The sequence below is a fragment of the Plecotus auritus genome (genome assembly GCF_963455305.1).
Source record: "Plecotus auritus genome assembly, chromosome: 6".
Taxonomy (NCBI): domain Eukaryota; kingdom Metazoa; phylum Chordata; class Mammalia; order Chiroptera; family Vespertilionidae; genus Plecotus; species Plecotus auritus.
In genome coordinates this window covers 178381220-178398174 of record NC_137773.1, presented here as the reverse complement: position 1 = coordinate 178398174, position 16955 = coordinate 178381220, and the positions used below count along the sequence as shown (strand labels likewise).

The 16955-nt window shown below is 58.9% G+C and overlaps 1 protein-coding gene across 21 annotated transcripts in view; it reads right to left on the bottom strand.

Annotated features, from left to right (window-relative positions):
• Positions 1-16955, bottom strand: part of MAP4 (microtubule associated protein 4) — a 120256-nt gene that overhangs the window by 21576 nt on the left and 81725 nt on the right. For 17 of the 21 annotated variants that reach the window (XM_080676131.1, XM_080676135.1, XM_080676134.1 and 14 more), the window contains exon 8: positions 16664-16786. In XM_080676131.1, coding sequence (XP_080532257.1) covers positions 16664-16786 — 123 coding nt within the window. Of the gene's footprint in view, positions 1-818; positions 2462-16663; positions 16787-16955 lie in introns of those variants that run through there. The other 4 variants (XM_080676130.1, XM_080676126.1, XM_080676127.1 and 1 more) reach the window with 4 other exon arrangements.

The window sequence follows — 16955 nt, the reverse complement described above, 5'->3', positions numbered from 1 at the left end:
TCTACTTTAAAAAGAGTAAAATCTCTCATTAGAAATGTCCTGAGGTAAGTATTAGAGAAAACAGTTCCTAGGAAAAGGCCATTCTTACAAACAAAACCTTAAATCCCCGTCAGCCAGCACGCTTGCGAAGGATGCTCTTTGTGTACAAGCTGGGCTCAAGGAAAACGGCGCTCTCAGACCCCCAGTGAGACGGGGCGGGGGGGGGGGGGGGAGACACAGAGGCAGCCATCAAGACGGCAGCACTCAGCGCTCATGAAGCGAGGCCTCCTCTGTCCTGTCCTTTTCTTCCCACAAACCCTCCGACCCGCACGCCGAAAGAGAAAACCAGAAGCAAGCCAGGCCAACCTGAGGGACAGGAAGGGAGTATTGAACAGCCGGCTTTAAAGGCTCTTCTCCAGCCGGAACCAAAGCAGCACAAGGAACAGCGTACACCGGACTGTGCTACTGGGCGGAGGTCGGCGCTGATAACCCCGCGTGCGTCTCGCCGCACAGGCAGGTTTCGGCGAGGAAGGCAAGTCAGCTGTGACTGCATGGCCTGGACAGGGCGCTGAGGGGGGGGGACGAGGTGACAAGAGGTCGAGGAAGGGCTCATTTCTTATGCCCACCACCCTCTGACCCCACCCACCCTCCACCCTGAGCCCACCTCCTCAGCCCACACTATCTGTGCTGCCACTGTTCGCTCCTCGGACCTTCCCACGGCAGCGAATTCGCTTCCCAGGCCTAAGACGGGCTGCCTGCCGCTCCTGCCGGCCATCTGTCACTCGGGCTCCTTCCTCGCCGCCTGCTTGGTCCCATGGAGGCAGAGTTTAGAAACATACCATCACGTGGGGTCTCCTCGCACAGGAACGATGGGGCGCTCAGGGCAGCGGGGACCTCGACTTCCTTCTCCCCGGCCAGAGCCCCCCGTCCTGGCTGCTGCTCACCTGCCTGGCAGACGTGGGGGCATGAATCCGTGCTGGCTCCCCTAACATCTTCTCGCCCCTTGTCGTGGCTGCTCGCTTCAGGAATCCGCTCCAGCTCACCCTGGAGACACAGCCCCGCAGCGCCCAGCTCCTTCCTCCCCGCGCTGCTGCTGCAGCTGCTGTTCAAGTGGGTCGCTTCTCCCCTCTTCCTGGCCGCTGCTTCCTTGCAGATGGAAGGAGGGGGCTCTTCGGTGGACAGGATGGGCAGCTCCCCAGGGCTCAATCGGCAGCCAGCTGTCTGCTCCTCAGCCACGGTCATGGAGCGCCTGACGGCAGGAGCCCCCCGGGTCCTGGGCGCAGGAATGGGCTCTGGGCTGCTGGGGAGAGGCTGCAGGCCAGGAGGGAGCTCTTGTTGGGCGGGCAGCTCAGGGTACTTGTCTGCGAGGTTGACAGCGGGGGGCACTGTGAGGTGGGAGCACTCAGACAGGGCCCGGCGCACGGCCTTCTTCTGCTGGGCTCGGGCGAACAAAGCCCCCTCCTCGGGAGAACTCCGCCTCTCCAGCTCCTTGTCCTGGTCTCGGACCTCCACCAGAGGGACGGGTGGCGTGGCAGTGGGGGGGTGCTCGGCAGTGGGGGCTGGGTGGGCCACGGCCACAGGTAATGTGGACCCACGTTCCCGCTGCCCCGAGGTCTCACTGCCCCCCTCACCCCCCGGGCAGCCAGGAGCGGTGCCATGCTCCTGTCCTGGGGCTGCTGCCCTGGAGCCCGGCCAGCCTGAAGCCACTGGGTGAGCGCTGGGGTTCCAAACACTGGTTTCCGGCTCCCTCCCAGGGAGGTCGGCAGCCCCGGGGGGATCCGGGTCTGGCTGGCGCTTGGTCCCCGGCCCCTGCTTCCCTGCCACCAGCTCCTGCACTGAGGAGGCTTTGTCTCTGCCCGGCCCCTCCCGGGGCTCCAGCTGGAAGCGGGCTGCGTTCTGGTGACCCGAGCTCCCCTCCGAGGCACGGCAGGAGCCTGACACCACATACCTGCGGCCACAGCGGCCCAAGCTCGCTGGGTGCTCCCCGCTCTGCACGCCAGCGCCCAGCTCTTTGTCTAGCTTCCCCTCCAAGCAGCAGAGCTGCGTCGGCCCCAGGAAGCCGGCGTGTTCCACAAGCCCGTCTTGCAGCTGCCCGTCCATGCTGACACGGAGCCCGATGTCATTCAGTTTGCCCTCTGTCCTCTGCCACTCAAACCCAGCGTGGCTGATTTCTTTGGGGGCGTCCATCGGCCCCCTGCAGGCTTGCCCCAACAGAGCTGCTGTCCGAGGCCCAGGGCAACGCGGTCTCTCCACAGCCTCCCCGCTCCTGGAGCTCTGACACCGCCTGCGAGCAGGAGCGCTCGGAGCTGGCAGTGACATCACAGCCAGTCCCAGCATTCGCGACAAAACCCATCGTCCCCCACCGCTCCTCGCAGCTCACGCGGTGGGCGCTAAGCCGTTACGAGCTTTGCAGAAAGGAGGGGAGTGAGGGAAGGGAAGAGAAGGGACGAACTGGGCCACTTCTGCATGTTCACAGGGTGCGGTGACCCCAGTGAAGTGAACAGTGATTTCCGCAAACAAGCGCTCCGTTCAGCGCTGCGCTCTAACGCACGGCACGGAGCCGTGAGGGTGCTGAGGGCAGGGTCACTCGCTTCCACGGCTGTGCAGCCGCGGGCACCACGCACTCCCTTATCCGACCGGCACCCACTCAGAAAACAGTTTTAAAAATAAGCCAGACGCAGCTGCCAAGCCCCAGCCATACCCTTAAAGAACAATGATTCCAGAAAATAGCTCAAAATTTCACTTAATCCCCGAATGTCCTATGAAAATTGGAGGCATTTATTTCTCAGAGGAAGCGTGGGTTTGCTGTCATAGCAACCTACCAAACGCCCTTGAAAACAGAGTCGAACGGAGTCCCCAGAGCCCAGGGAGAGCTTAGTCGGCGCTCTGCATGTGGCAGTTCAACACGGCCCGCGAGAAGGCATGGCAGCATCGGGGCTTTGGGGACAGGGATCCAGTTACAAGACGCTCATGTGACAACAGGCCCCTCACATTCTCACCCCTGCCCTGCTCCCCTGGGTTCCTTGGACAAGCTGGTCTCCACCCTCAGCACCACCTGCTCCTTCCAGCCCACGGAGCATTCCGTTGCCATGTGAACAGTGGGCAGTTCAGCCTCTGACTCCGGAAGGTAGGAACCCTGGCCGTCGGTGGCTGGGGTTTGCCCCCCGCCCCCCCGCAGAGCCCATGCCCTCTTCAATGCAGCGTGGTCCTTTGCTGCCCTGGCCTTTGAGCTTATAAACTGTACGTTCAGGACGGAGGGATCCACAGAGACAACTCTCAGTGGGCAGGGATTCCACTAAAGGACAGAGCATCATCCACCTTGAACAAAAGTGGTCATGCCTTCGAGTCACCATCTTATACTGAAACAGGAGCGTGAAAGACTCATCAAGAATACATTCGAGCCAAAACCGGTTTGGCTCAGTGGATAGAGCGTCGGCCTGCGGACTCAAGGGTCCCAGGTTCGATTCCGGTCAAGGGCATGTACCTTGGTTGCGGGCACATCCCCGGTAGGGGGCGTGCAAGAGGCAGCTGATCGATGTTTCTCTCTCATCGATGTTTCTAACTCTCTATCCCCCTCCCTTCCTCTCTGTAAAAAATCAATAAAATATATATATATTTTTAAAAAAGAATACATTCGATATCTTTTCCCAAGATGAGGAAAAGTTAGCTTGGTTTTCTGAAAGCCATCTGCAATCAGCTGCAGTGATGTCATTCGGTTTTTAACGGTGCTCTCAGAGAAACAAGGCCGGGTTAGTCCCTCCCCTAGGTCTTCAGAGAGCACCACGGCCACTCAGCACGGTTCCCTCCCTGGAGCCTCTGTTCCAAGCACCCGCCTTCTCTGCTGCTCAGGCCACTCGCCACTTTGCTCGAGCCCCAGCCGTGCAGGGCCCAACCCTCACGCCCCTCCCAGCGTCAGCACCCAACACAGGCTGTGTGGTCGGAGCGGCGGTGCTGCGACGCGAGGAGAACACGAAACTCCATTTAACCTGAGCTCATCTACGCCTCTCCTGCCTCTTGACCTTAGCAGTTTAGTAGCGAGAGCTGTCGGAGAACCACCCAGGTTCCCGTCACCTCGCCCTGCACAGCACGTTCGCTCGGGCACGGGAAGCGCGGTGCGCCATGAGCCGGAGGGGCGCCGGCAGCTCGGATGCTCACCGGTGACGGGAGCGAGAGCAGCCCTGTGCAGACAGCATCGGGGAGGGGGTCGGGCAGAGTGCACGGGGCCTCTCCTCCTGTGAACACCTACCTGCAGCTGGATAACGGGGTATGTACACGATGCGAGGAAGGGACGCAGTCTGGTGAGGAGGGTGCTGCTGCAATGCAGTCCAGACCGGCCAGAGGCAAAGCTTGGGGAAATCCCTTAGAGAAATCAGGTGTGCGTCCACAAACTCACCCTCTCCCCGGGCCACTCCCCCAACGCACACGCACACGCACACATGCACACACGCACACACACACTCTCTCTCACTCACTCAATTTACTGACACTTCTATCTTTGGTTTGTGTGTGGGGGGGAAATAATTTGGCTTGGAGTCAGAAGACCACGTTGGAAGATCTCTGTGCCACGTAACAGTTCTGCCTCTGAGCGGGTCATACAACGGCTCCTGGTCTCAGTCTCTTCACCCATGAGGTGAGGGCACCTTTAGGTGCCTTCTAGTCTCATTCCTAACACTGCCCATCTCCGTCACAAGGCCGACCCACATCCCGAGAACCACAGGCGCTGCACTGTCCAACCCAGGGTGATTTCACTCAGCTCCAGGGCCCGGCTGCCCAACAGGCCGCCCTCCCCGCGAGGTGCCACCTGCTGGCAGAGGCGGCCTGCGGTGGAGCAGCCTGTCTGAAGAAAACGGGGATCCGGCTCGGCTGCCACATTCCGAAGGGGCGGACAGGAGCCCAGGCGGAGAAAAAGCCGGACCGCCTCCCCAGACCCGCCCCCAGGACCCGAAAAGAATGCCAGGCTCTGCGGGAACTGCAATCCCTGCCACCTGCAAACCCCACCATCCTGCGGATGCTCGCTCCCGGAGCCAACCGGCCAGGGCTTGTTCTGAGTTGATTATGCGGAGAATGAGGGAGGCGGGGTGACTTATTCCTTAGCAATCTGGGGCCACTCTTCCATTCTCACAGGAAGTCACACGTGTGCTAAGGCCTGCCTGCCTGGGGGCGCCCGCAGGCTGCTTCTGGGTAAGCAGGTCCTCCTGCTTCCCTTCGAAAGCGTGCAAACCCAGGGGGTGAACACAAGGCAATACACAGAGCACGCAGTACAGAACTGTGCCCCGAAGCCTATGGGGTTTTAGTCACCGACGTCACCCCAACAAACGCAATCAGATAGGAAAGAGAAAAATGAGGACCCAGAGGCTGTACAGAGGGGAGAGGCAGGGTGACTCCAAGTCTGACGCGGCTGTTACTTTTGCCACACACCCCGAGGAGGAGGCCGCCAGGAGCGGGGCTGAGGGTCAGGGCCCGGGCCTGCCTCCTGCCGCTCTCCTTCTCCTGGACCCCAAGGCCTTGTTTCGCCTCTGCCGCGTTTCCTGCGCCCGCCTCTCCTACGCTCACTCCTTCCCTCTCTGCCTCGACGGCTTTCTAACAAACTCGGTCTTACAAAGGAAAAGGAGGATGGGTCTGCTCCTCTCCGAACGCGGTGAAAGCTACCTGGATGGCCAGCACCGGGGGCCCAGCGCAGACCAACTGGCACCTGACGGCCGCCGGTGCTCTAGGCCGGCCCGGAGCTGCGGGCGTCATCGCAGCCAGGGAGGCACGGGCACGCAGGGCACGCTGCCGCCCAACGCTCACCTCCCAGCACCGCCATGCGTCAGGCTGCGGGTGAGGACTTCCGTCCGCCTTCGAGGCTGAGCATGCCCGGGGGAAGAGAGGCGCTCATAACCCAGAAGACTTCGTTCCAGACTCGCTGCCACCAGCATCGCGCCCCGCGTTTCACTCCTACCCACTCACAACTCACTGCAATGTCACCCCCTCTGTGAAGCCTCCTGGACGCTGACAGAAACCATTCCGAGACGTCCTCCATTAAATCACAGACGGAGCAGGGAGCAGTTAGGGGCTGTGGCCGACCAACACGACTGCCCGCAATCCTGACGCACGGGGGAGGGTGAGCCCGCCTCCGGGCGCTAAGGAGCCTTGCGCACTGCCCGCCGCACACGCGTGACTGTCAGGACGACCTGCAGCCAACCGGAACCGGCGAACACTTCTTCCCTGAAGACCGAGCCTCTCCAAGAACTCCGCCCACTTCCCTCGGCCACCCTTCCTCTACGGCCCATGGAAGTTCTTCCAAAGCACCCCGCCGCCCCCAACACAATGTATGGAAGTGCCTGTCAACCCCGGGACTGGGGCACGCTGCCGGCCCCGCCCCGCCCCGCTCCTGGTCCACCTCGCCGGCTGCCGCTGGCTTAGGCTCGTGCGTGCCCCAGGGCCCGGTCCTTTCTGGCTAGCTTTTGGCTCAATAAACCCTTTCTTTCCGAAGAGCTTTCTGCCCTGGAAGTTCTGTTGGTTTAACAACCGCACCCCCAAAATGGCTCCTTCCTGCTTTGGCTCCTTCCCTTGCCCTGCCCTTCCTCGGGATTCGGAAGCTACAGCACAACCGTGTCTATGTGCCTTTCCTGGGCGCGTCTAGAGGGCGGGAGTGACCCTGTCCACTCCGCCGTTCGGTGTCCAGCCCAGCGCGTGGCGCACACTGCGCGGGCTCTCGTGGCAGACGGGTGACTTCCTGCTGCACCGATGCTGCATCACGTGACCTCATCTTCCCACCCCCCCACTCGCCGAGGCAGGTGCTGATCTGAAATGTCCCTTGGGCCGAAGATGTTTAGGTTCCTTTCTGCAGGTCTGAGGAAAGTGCCTGAATTCCCTCCCAGGCATCTGCTCGAGGCGGTCTCAGGGCTGGCCCCAGAGGGCACACATGCCAAGCCTCGGGGGAGCTGGCTCCGCCCGCAGGGCCGGTCTCGGCGAAGCACTGGCAGACGGGTCCAGGCTTCGGGTTTGATGTGCTCCACACCTGGCTGCCCTGCATTCCTTACCCGTTACCAAGGCAACAAAGCTACTTTCCAGATTGACCAGCTGTTCCCTGTTACTGTCTCAGGAGACCATTTCCATAAATCGTCATGACAACACAAGTCAATAATTCTACTGGTCGCAATGACTGTGACACTCATAAAAGCTGAAGGCTGTAAAATTGCTCTCTCTTTACTTACCTGCAAAAACTCTTCAAAACCACATTCAACTAAATTTTAGAAACATTTCTTAGTACATGAGAATCACGTTCTCCCTGATTAACTTTCCAAAGTTGGGATGCAGACCGACAAATGAAGAAAACTGGAGCTAGTGATCCGATTTATGTGATCCTTGACCAAGGTGATTCACATCGGGACCCACAGAAATGGAGGCCACACCCGTGTCCTGGCCCAGGAGCGGGACCCCTCGCCTTCGGAGGAAGTCGGTATCTCCGCAAGAGCCCAGGTCAGCAGCTCGGATGTTGTCACTGGTTTTCTGACTCCTCCCAGGCCACCTGCCAGCAGAGGGCAAAGGGTAAAAGAGGGGGCGGGGTGCAAGGGAAGAACCTCCTTTCAAAGTGGAGGGCTGACATGTGCTGCACTCCTTTCAAAGAGTATTTAGATGCTCTCACTGCAATAAGGTGAAGAGAAGTGGTTAAGGGCGAAAACCGCTTGGGACAGTGCTGAGCAGACAGGAAGCTTCTCTCTCGTTGGGTGTACACAGAATTCTCAATAAGCTCACTGCTCTTCAGCTGGGAAGACGAGCAGAGCCACCGACGGAGAGAGTAAGTGGGAAGGAAGCAGTAAGGCCAGGAACGTCACCAACGGCACTTCTCCGGCTGTAAGCGCAGCAAGTCCTAAAACTACCCGTTGCTTTCCACATGCCGCACGCCGTTTATTTACGTACGAGGACCCTGAAACTGTTAGGATTTGGGATTTATAAAGTCTCACACCAAGAGCCTTTCCCACATACACTGACATTCCCCGCTGATGAAGGCAGCCGATGGCTCAAGCACAGGAAAGAAAAAGAAGGAAGCTGGGGAAGAAAGGGGTCGGGCGCTGCCACCGCCGGGGAAGGGCCTGTGCACAGGCGTCCACAGCGGTCCCGCTCGGAGCACAAGGTGCCACGGGCCCCGGCACTCAGCTCTCCTGGGCTCCAGGGCGGCTTCCATGGAGCAACAGCACGCACGGGGTCCCTCACCGTCACCCCTTCACCGTCACCCCACACAGCCCACGGGAAGCCCTTTTCTCACAGGCTGTGCTCCGATGGGAGGGGTCCCTGGGGAGGGAGACTTCCATCTTACTGTGTCCCCACTTTGTATCATGTGACTGTACTACCTGTTCAAAACGAGTACAAGGAGTGTTTAACTATTAAAGTGCATGGATGCCGTTCACATTAGGGGAAGGTATTCTAGAATTCAGAGAAGAAACAACACCTTCTGTCCAAAATCCATCTCCCTCTCTGCAAGCCCCTCTGCGAGGCCACTCCTCACAGCCTCCGAGCCTGGCCTGGCCGAGGCGGCCCACGGCTGTACAGCGTCTGCTTCCTTCCAAAGCGGACAAACGCTCTTCCTACATCCCTTGGAAGATACCGAACAAAAAGAGATGGCTAGGTTTCAGAAAATTTCCGTACCCTCCGCATCCCTGCCAAACGAGCCGCAATCGATAAACTAAATGAAAGCCCTGGACAGAGCCCTGGGAACCTTCACCAACGCTGGAAGCTCCCTGCATTCGACTTCATTTTCTGCACTGGCAGCAAGAGAGCCAACAGAAGATCTTATCCAAGAACCACCTCCAGCATCCTGCACGCACACAGCAGCGCCCCCTCCTGGGAGCAAATGCATGCACAGCGCACGCTTCACCCGAACAAGCCCACAGCGCGCCCAGCACCATCCATGGCGAAGCTCCCAACGCTGAACTGGCTGCGAAGGCCCAGTGCGCCTCCTCCATTTCTGGAGTTGGCAGCTGCGTGGTGCACGCTGGGAGACAGTGGCTGAGAAACAGCATCATCTGGGGCTGTGAGAGCCTCAAAGGCCAGGAACCAGTTTTTGGAGGTCAGGCTCGGGGAAGTCAGAGTAGATGTATACCTTTCCAGGGTGTGTGTGTGTGTGGGGGGAGGGATAACATTTCTAAGTCTTTAAGGAATCATCTTTCTTAATCTCATGTGAATCACTTGACTGATTAGAGCCCAAAATGACAAAATTATGAGGAGTCCCACATGGGCAAGTTTCACAGACTTGCCCGTGGATGTCGGCTGCTGGATGGACACGGTCTGTGCCCGAAGCTCTACCCCACAGGCAACGGGGGCCAACGGCTGGCAGCAGCGAACTGTGAATGAGGGGCTGCGTCACGATGGCCCCTTCCCTGATCTCTCCTGGAGCGCAAGTGACGTCTGCGCCTCCCGCAGCTGGCAGCCGTTCCACTCCCTCCGAGAGCGGCCGGACAGCCCGTCCTACCAGCGTAAGGGACGTTCCAGGGTGGGCACGAGTAGGCGTAGAGTTAATACCATGCAATGATCATGCCGTAACAATAATTAATAAGTAACACTATAAGAATAAACCGTTTTACATACTCACAACTGCAACTCTGCTTTTGCCCGCTCCGGTACATACTAACAAGCAAACCCCATGCACGCAGCTCGATGTAAAATGCTTCCTCCTCCGTACACCAAATAATGATTAAATGTGCTGGGACCTTTGCACATACAAGGCACACTTTAAACAAAAAAGTAAGGGCGGTGGATAGGGACAGCCTTCTGCTCAACAATTCACTGTTTAAAATTCAACTCCACCTAAACCTCAGGGCTCCTTGCTGGGTAAAAGGCATGCAGCGGTCACCAGCTCCTGAAGCTGGACACAGACATGCCTTAGCTGCAGAAACACACAGTTAGAAGCTACACGTCTTTCATGCCAACAAACCAATGATTAACAAGGAGAATCAAAGTCCGATGGAACCAAAGCACAAGCTCTTTGCCTCTCTGATGCGGACTCACAAGCCACAGCACACACAGCCCTGGCGGGCTCCTACCGCTGGACGTGGCTGGCTTAGGTCTCTCTCGCTCCTGGGCTGGAGCCTCTGGCGAAAGTGGAGGAAGTCCTCGGGACTTGGTGGGTCTCATGTAGCCTTTCAGCGGCTCTGCCACGCTCTTTGCTTCCTTCTGCCCATCACCCAGCGCCTCCGGTCCGGCTTGTGCTGTCATGTTCTCAGGGGCCTCCGAGGCCTTCTCTTTGGGTTCGGGGGGCGGAAGGCCCTGGCAAGCAGTCACTGTGGCCTCATCCACCGCACTCGCGGGGGCAGCTCCGGCCTGGCCGTCCAAGCAACGTGACTGGAGCGCTGGTGCTGGCAAGGAAGCATCTGCCAGTGCTGTGATTGCAGAGGCCAGGCCGATTCCTTCCAGTTTATCCTTGTCACCTTTTGGAGTCAAAAGAGTCACATCCGCCTCCTCATCCAGACCAGCAGGGCCCCTGGGCCCCCTGCCTCCGGCACGTTGGTCCTCACAGAAAAGGAGCTTTTGTGCTTCGTCTCCCGGGAAGCGGGGAGTGTGACTGGAAGCAGCACCCTCCTCAGCCTCTCTCCCCGTGTTTGCTGGAGACGCTGGCACACGACTCCCACCGGCACGCACCCCGAGGCCTCCGAGCTCGCGTGGCAGGCTCTGGTCTTCCGTGGGCGCTGCAGGACGGGGGCCCTTGGCTGGTTCTGTGACTTTCTCTCCTGGATGCTTAGCTGCCCCCCTGGGCACTGACTCCGATTCTCCCCCCACACGCCCTCCGTCTCTCCCTGCTTCGTTTCCCACGGGATCAGCACGCTCACCTCTATTCTCAAGACAGCTGTCCCCACGGCGCGTCCCTGTCTCTGCGGCTGCTGCTGCGAGAGGCAGGGCACCTCCTGGGCTTGGGAAGGGCAGGGCAGCGGAGGAGGCGGCGGCTCTTGCCTGCTCTGGGGCTCCATCTCTGCTGCAATGACCCACCACTAATTCGGAGGCCGGGGCCAGAGCTGTCCCTTGCCTACTTTCTGCCAAGGTGCCTGTAAGGGGTTCCCCTCCCTTTACTAAGTGAGGACTGGGGGTGGGCAGTTTCTCACAGGCTGCTGAATCCAGAGCCTTGGGAGGGGCTGACCTACCCCTGACCTCTGGTGGTGTTCGGGGGCAGGTAAATGTAATATTTCTGTTTTCATCCACACCACCCATCCCTTCCGTTCTGTGGTCCCCTGTGGCTTCCCTGGGAACGTGTCTTTTGGTTGCATCTGTCTTACTCTCCACAACGTGCTTCTCAGAAAAACCGTTCCCACCCCGTCTGCTTTTCCCACCATCACTCCTTTCACTTGGGCCGTCCCTCCGGGCAGGGTGCCCCTGGGCGGCATGTGTCTTATGCTCCACAGGCGGGCCGTCCCTCCGGGCAGGGTGCCCCTGGGCGGCATCTGTCTTATGCTCCACAGGCGGGCCGTCCCTCCGGGCAGGGTGCCCCTGGGCGGCATCTGTCTTACCCTCCACAGGCGGGCCGTCCCTCCGGGCAGGGTGCCCCTGGGCGGCATGTGTCTTACCCTCCACAGGCGGACCTTCCCTCCGGGCAGGGTGCCCCTGGGCGGCATCTGTCTTACCCTCCACAGGCGGGCCGTCCCTCCGGGCAGGGTGCCCCTGGGCGGCATCTGTCTTACCCTCCACAGGCGGGCCGTCCCTCCGGGCAGGGTGCCCCTGGGCGGCATGTGTCTTATGCTCCACAGGCGGACCTTCCCTCCCTGCAGGGTGCCCCTGGGCGGCATCTGTCTTACCCTCCACAGGCGGGCCGTCCCTCCGGGCAGGGTGCCCCTGGGGGGCATGTGTCTTATGCTCCACAGGCGGGCCGTCCCTCCCGGCAGGGTGCCCCTGGGCGGCATCTGTCTTATGCTCCACAGGCGGGCCGTCCCTCCGGGCAGGGTGCCCCTGGGCGGCATCTGTCCTACACTCCACAGGCGGGACCGCAGGAACAAGCCCTGCCCCCTGGCGCTGGCCTTGGCCGCTCACAGCTGTCACCTGGGCAGCTACTTCAGGAGGAGCAGAACCCTTGACTGTGTGTGTTTTGTTCCCACCGAGAGCCCGGAGCTCAGAAGAATGAACCTCAATATTTCTACCCTTCCGGTCAGCTCCCTCCGTTGTGGGTGCCTCTGCCGTCTGTGAGCACAGAGGCTCGTGATTCATGGGGAAAGGGAGTCCTGAGTCCTGGTGTGGATGGGCACCCTTCCCTAGGAAAGGTGGGCTGAGGGCTTCCTCCTGGCTCTCCCCACTAGCAAGCTGTGCAAAACAGTTACTTTTAAACTTTTTGTTTTTGCCTTCACTGCTTCTCTTTTTAGGCTTTTCAGAAACCCTGGGAGCTGCCTCGCGATCCATCCACGGACACTTTCCTTCTTTGCTCTGGTTACTGACACCCAGATCGACGGCCACAGCTGCTCTGTCTGCTGCAGCGCCGGAAGGCGGTGTCACACCTGACCCAGTTTCCAAAGGAATCAACATCTGCAAGGTGCTTGCCAGGCTAGGGTCCGTCTCCTTAGAACCCCCCTTGACCACTGCCTCCCCCTTGACCACTGCCTTAGGGTCCGTCTCCTTAGATCCCCCCTTGACCACTGCCTCCCCCTTGACCACTGCCTCCCCCTTGACCACTGCCTTAGGGTCCGTCTCCTTAGATCCCCCCTTGACCACTGCCTTAGGATCCGTCTCCTTAGATCCCCCCTTGACCACTGCCTCCCCCTTGACCACTGCCTTAGGATCCGTCTCCTTAGATCCCCCCTTGACCACTGCCTCCCCCTTGACCACTGCCTCCCCCTTGACCACTGCCTTAGGGTCCGTCTCCTTAGATCCCCCCTTGACCGCTGCCTCCGCCTTGACCACTGCCTTAGGGTCCGTCTCCTTAGATCCCCCCTTGACCACTGCCTCCCCCTTGACCACTGCCTTAGGATCCGTCTCCTTAGATCCCCCCTTGACCACTGCCTCCCCCTTGACCACTGCCTTAGGGTCCGTCTCCTTAGATCCCCCCTTGACCACTGCCTCCCCCTTGACCACTGCCTTAGGGTCCGTCTCCTTAGATCCCCCCTTGACCACTGCCTCCCCCTTGACCACTGCCTTAGGATCCGTCTCCTTAGATCCCCCCTTGACCACTGCCTCCCCCTTGACCACTGCCTTAGGGTCCGTCTCCTTAGATCCCCCCTTGACCACTGCCTCCCCCTTGACCACTGCCTTAGGGTCCGTCTCCTTAGATCCCCCCTTGACCACTGCCTTAGGGTCCGTCTCCTTAGATCCCCCCTTGACCACTGCCTCCCCCTTGACCACTGCCTCCCCCTTGACCACTGCCTCCGGGTCCGTCTCCTTAGGTGCCCCCTTGACCACTGCCTCCGGGAGAGCAGCCGTGGTTCCTGGCTGCTTGGAAGAATCCAGCCTCAGCTCCCCCCTCGCGCCCCCAGCACCCGTGCTTCCTGCCGTGGGGGCTGGCTCACATGGCCCAGGGGCAGCTCTGCCACCCTCCGGGCCGCCTGGGAGGGCCGGCAGCTCACCCCTTGCTTTTGCCTTGCCGGCACTCGCTCTCACTTTCCCAGAACTGCCCCTTCCCTTCCTGCTTTGGCCATCGCCCGCTGTTCTCTTAAGCGGGTCACTCCCGGGCCCGGGAGCCTGCCTCCTGCCCTGCGGCAGCCGCTCAGAGGCTGAGACGCTCATCTCCTGTGCTCGCGTGGGGAAAGCCTCCTCGTTGAGCTCTGTAGCTCGCCCAGCTGCTTCCGAGAGCGCTGGCTGTCCGCCAGGCTGCAGCGCGGTCCCTGTCCTCTCGGCATCCCCTTCCTTCCGGCTGCTTTCGGACGGGGCGTTTGCTGTCAAAGTGCGTGTCGGATCAGGCAGTTCTTCGGCTGCCGTGGGCTTTAAAACTCGCCCCGAGGCCTCTTGGTCCGAGACAGGAAAGCAGCGCTCCTGGGCTCTGACCTCCGAAGGCACTTCCACTTCGTGGGCAGAAACTCCCGTCAGGGGCCCTTTGGGTCTGAGAGGGCCTACGGCCGGGCCCTCGCCCCCAGGGGTCGCCAGGTCGGGAGCAGTGTGTGGTTTGCACTCACCTTGCTGCACAGCGCTCCTGTCTTGGCTCTGTGGTTCTGACTTGTTACCTCTGACCTCTGCCTCTGAGCTCAGCTTGCGCTGAGAATTCACTGCGGCTTTCGGGGGTTCTTCCGAAGGACACGAAGGGACACGGGGGCTTTCCGAGACAAAGCTCTCGGCTGCCAGTGCGGCTGTCCTGGAGTCGATCCCACCACCCTTCCTCGGGTTTTCTCTGGGTGCCAGGCCACGGTCCACGCCCACCACGGCGGACGGGCTGGGGAGAGCCCCTGGCGCCTGCGGGTCAGCTGCGGAGGGGTGACCGCTAGCCCCTTTCGCACTGTCATCATCCCAGGGCCCCCCAACCCGGGGTTGAGAGCATCTCTTTTGCTTTGGTTTCTTCTTCTTCTTCTTCGCCATCCCTGCTGTGCTGTCTGCAGCCCAGGCCTCCCTGCCAAGATCCCTCTGTGTTTCCAGGAGGGCACCAGGAATGGCGCTCCTTTGGTTCCCAGGCTCAGCACCGGAAAATGAGCCAGAGACCCAACCCGCCTCAGGCGGCGAGCAGGGGCCCAGCCCGGGATCGAGCGTCTTCCGTGCAGAGCCTCCCAGCAGCTCGGAAGGAAGCCTGGCAGGCCTGGGCCGGGCGGCCGGGCGGCCCCTGGGTCCGCACACCTGTTTGGCTTGTGTGGGAGGGGTACCTGCAATACACGGAGATGGCCAAGATTCCAGACAGAACACTCCTTGTTATCGCTTCTTTTAAAGAGCCCACTTACTGGCTCATTGAAGTAGTCTATTGTCACCAACCCACACAGTAATTCATTCAGAAAAAGGTTTTTTCTGAAACATTTCTCACCCTTAACTGGGATTAGCAAATATTTAACAAAAATCATCATCTTAAATATTTTTCAAACATATTTACGAAGTATTTAAAACTGGAGAAAAGAAACTCAGAGATTTCCTAACCCCTATAATAAGCATTTACTGCCTGTGACTCTCATCTGATACTTGTTTATATTGGTCATTGTTTTAATTAGGCACATAATTCCCAATTCTGCAATAAAATGGTAAGCTCCTATTTCTTTTTGGTGACATTTATTTATGAATTGAATAAAATACATATGATCTTGGACAGAATTTGTAATTCTAAGAGTCTGTCACCAATATTATACTAATCAGTTATCAAACTAACCAGATAAATTCTGGGAAACAGACCAGACTTGTACTACTAAAAAAAAAAAAAAAAAAAAAAAGAGGAAGAAAAGGAAAAGAAAAAGATCTGAATTCGTATTTGGGCCAGAGAAATCATCTCATCGTTCCAGAACCAGAACCTCCTACTTCAAAAGACAAACGTGTTAGATTTCAATTTCTGTTCCCAAGTGTACTTCCTCCAAAGTCAGAGAACTAGCCCTACTGCCAGCAGGACAGTGAAGGAACACAACCGGGGAAACACCTGGGAAGTGTTTCAGGAAGTCACTGCTCCGGCCGCCTGCCTCCACGTCAAGGCTGCGAGGACCTGCTTCCAAGAAAGGGCCCGTCAAGCAGGTGGAGGCCCGTTCTCGTCAGGTCCGGCCCAGGAAGTGACCCGGAGCATAGCAGAACACTCACAGCATCTCCTGTCTTTCCTTACCCACCCAACCCTCCAAACCTTACCTTTATTTAATACCTCAGATCAGTAATTGCTTCTCTTAAAAAAACTGCCAGGCTTTCGAGCCCTACAGCATTTGTAACCTGTAATTTGGCATTAACCAGGAGCTACCAGCATTCGGTGCCATCTCTTAAACTAGTTCAATTACATAACCTTTGGTTTCAGTGTTCATGCCTGGGACCTTCCCTTTCCACCCAGGCTGTAATACAGCGGCAGAAGGGCGAGGGCCCGGACTCAGCGATCGCTATGCCTTAGCATGGTGTGTTCTGTACGTGTTAAGAACTTGATAAATCTTTACTGATATGCTGAGTCACTAAAACGACATTTTTAAACCTAAACTCAGTTTTGCTCCTTGTTGGTACCAGCTCCTTCGGTGTGCAAAGCACCAGGACTGCAAGTGGAGTCAATCCCCGTCCCTGCCCGCAGCTCACATGCTCATCGGTCATGGAAAAGCACGCAGAGACTCGCGATGGTCATCACAGGCACGTGTTTCTGGCTCACAATGAGAACATGTGCCTTGAAGCTCACAAGTAATCGGACTTGAAGGTACGAAGCCTCTGGGAGCGGTCCCTACAGGGTAAGACCTAAGAATTATCTGGGAAACTTGGGAGGCTGAGGTGGAGCCCGAGATCGTGCGTTTCTGACGCGCTCCCGGGCGATGCCGATGGGCCAGCTGTGACACGGTAACGAGGGGGTTTACGGAACACGGACCAACATACCCCTCTCACAGCGAGCAAACCGAGGGCCGTTCAGGACCCCGCCTGAGACCACAGGGACAGAACGGGGAGCGCTGACCTGCACTGGGTGCCCTGGGTTGGCGTGCTGATCACTGAAAAGTAGGTAACAAGCTGACTTTCTGCCCAAACAAGACAAAACCTAGGAGAACTGACCTCATCAACGGTGCTGCCGGCCACCACCTGTGACCAGGGACAGCGCTACCACCAGCACCCAGCCCTCCCAGGGGCAGTGGTTCCAGAGTCCACGCACTCCCTGACCTACCTGAGGGCTCTGCAGAGGGCTGCGAAGGCTGACTGCTGAAAGGCTTCCCTTGCTCTGGTTCCTCGAGCACAGGGGCCTCGTCCGCTGGCAAGGTGAAGGCTTGGCCCGCGGCTGTGGCTGGTTCTAAAGGCGACAGCGAGAACCACACAGGTTTGAGAGAAGCACGGCTTCAGCTACTTCTCCACCTTCCAGAGGCTGGAAGCAGAAAGCGCTGGAGGAGGAGGGACGCTGCAGTCAGCGCAGCGGACAGGGGAGCGGGCGGGGCGGTGGGACTGGAGGGGCTTCGGTCTGT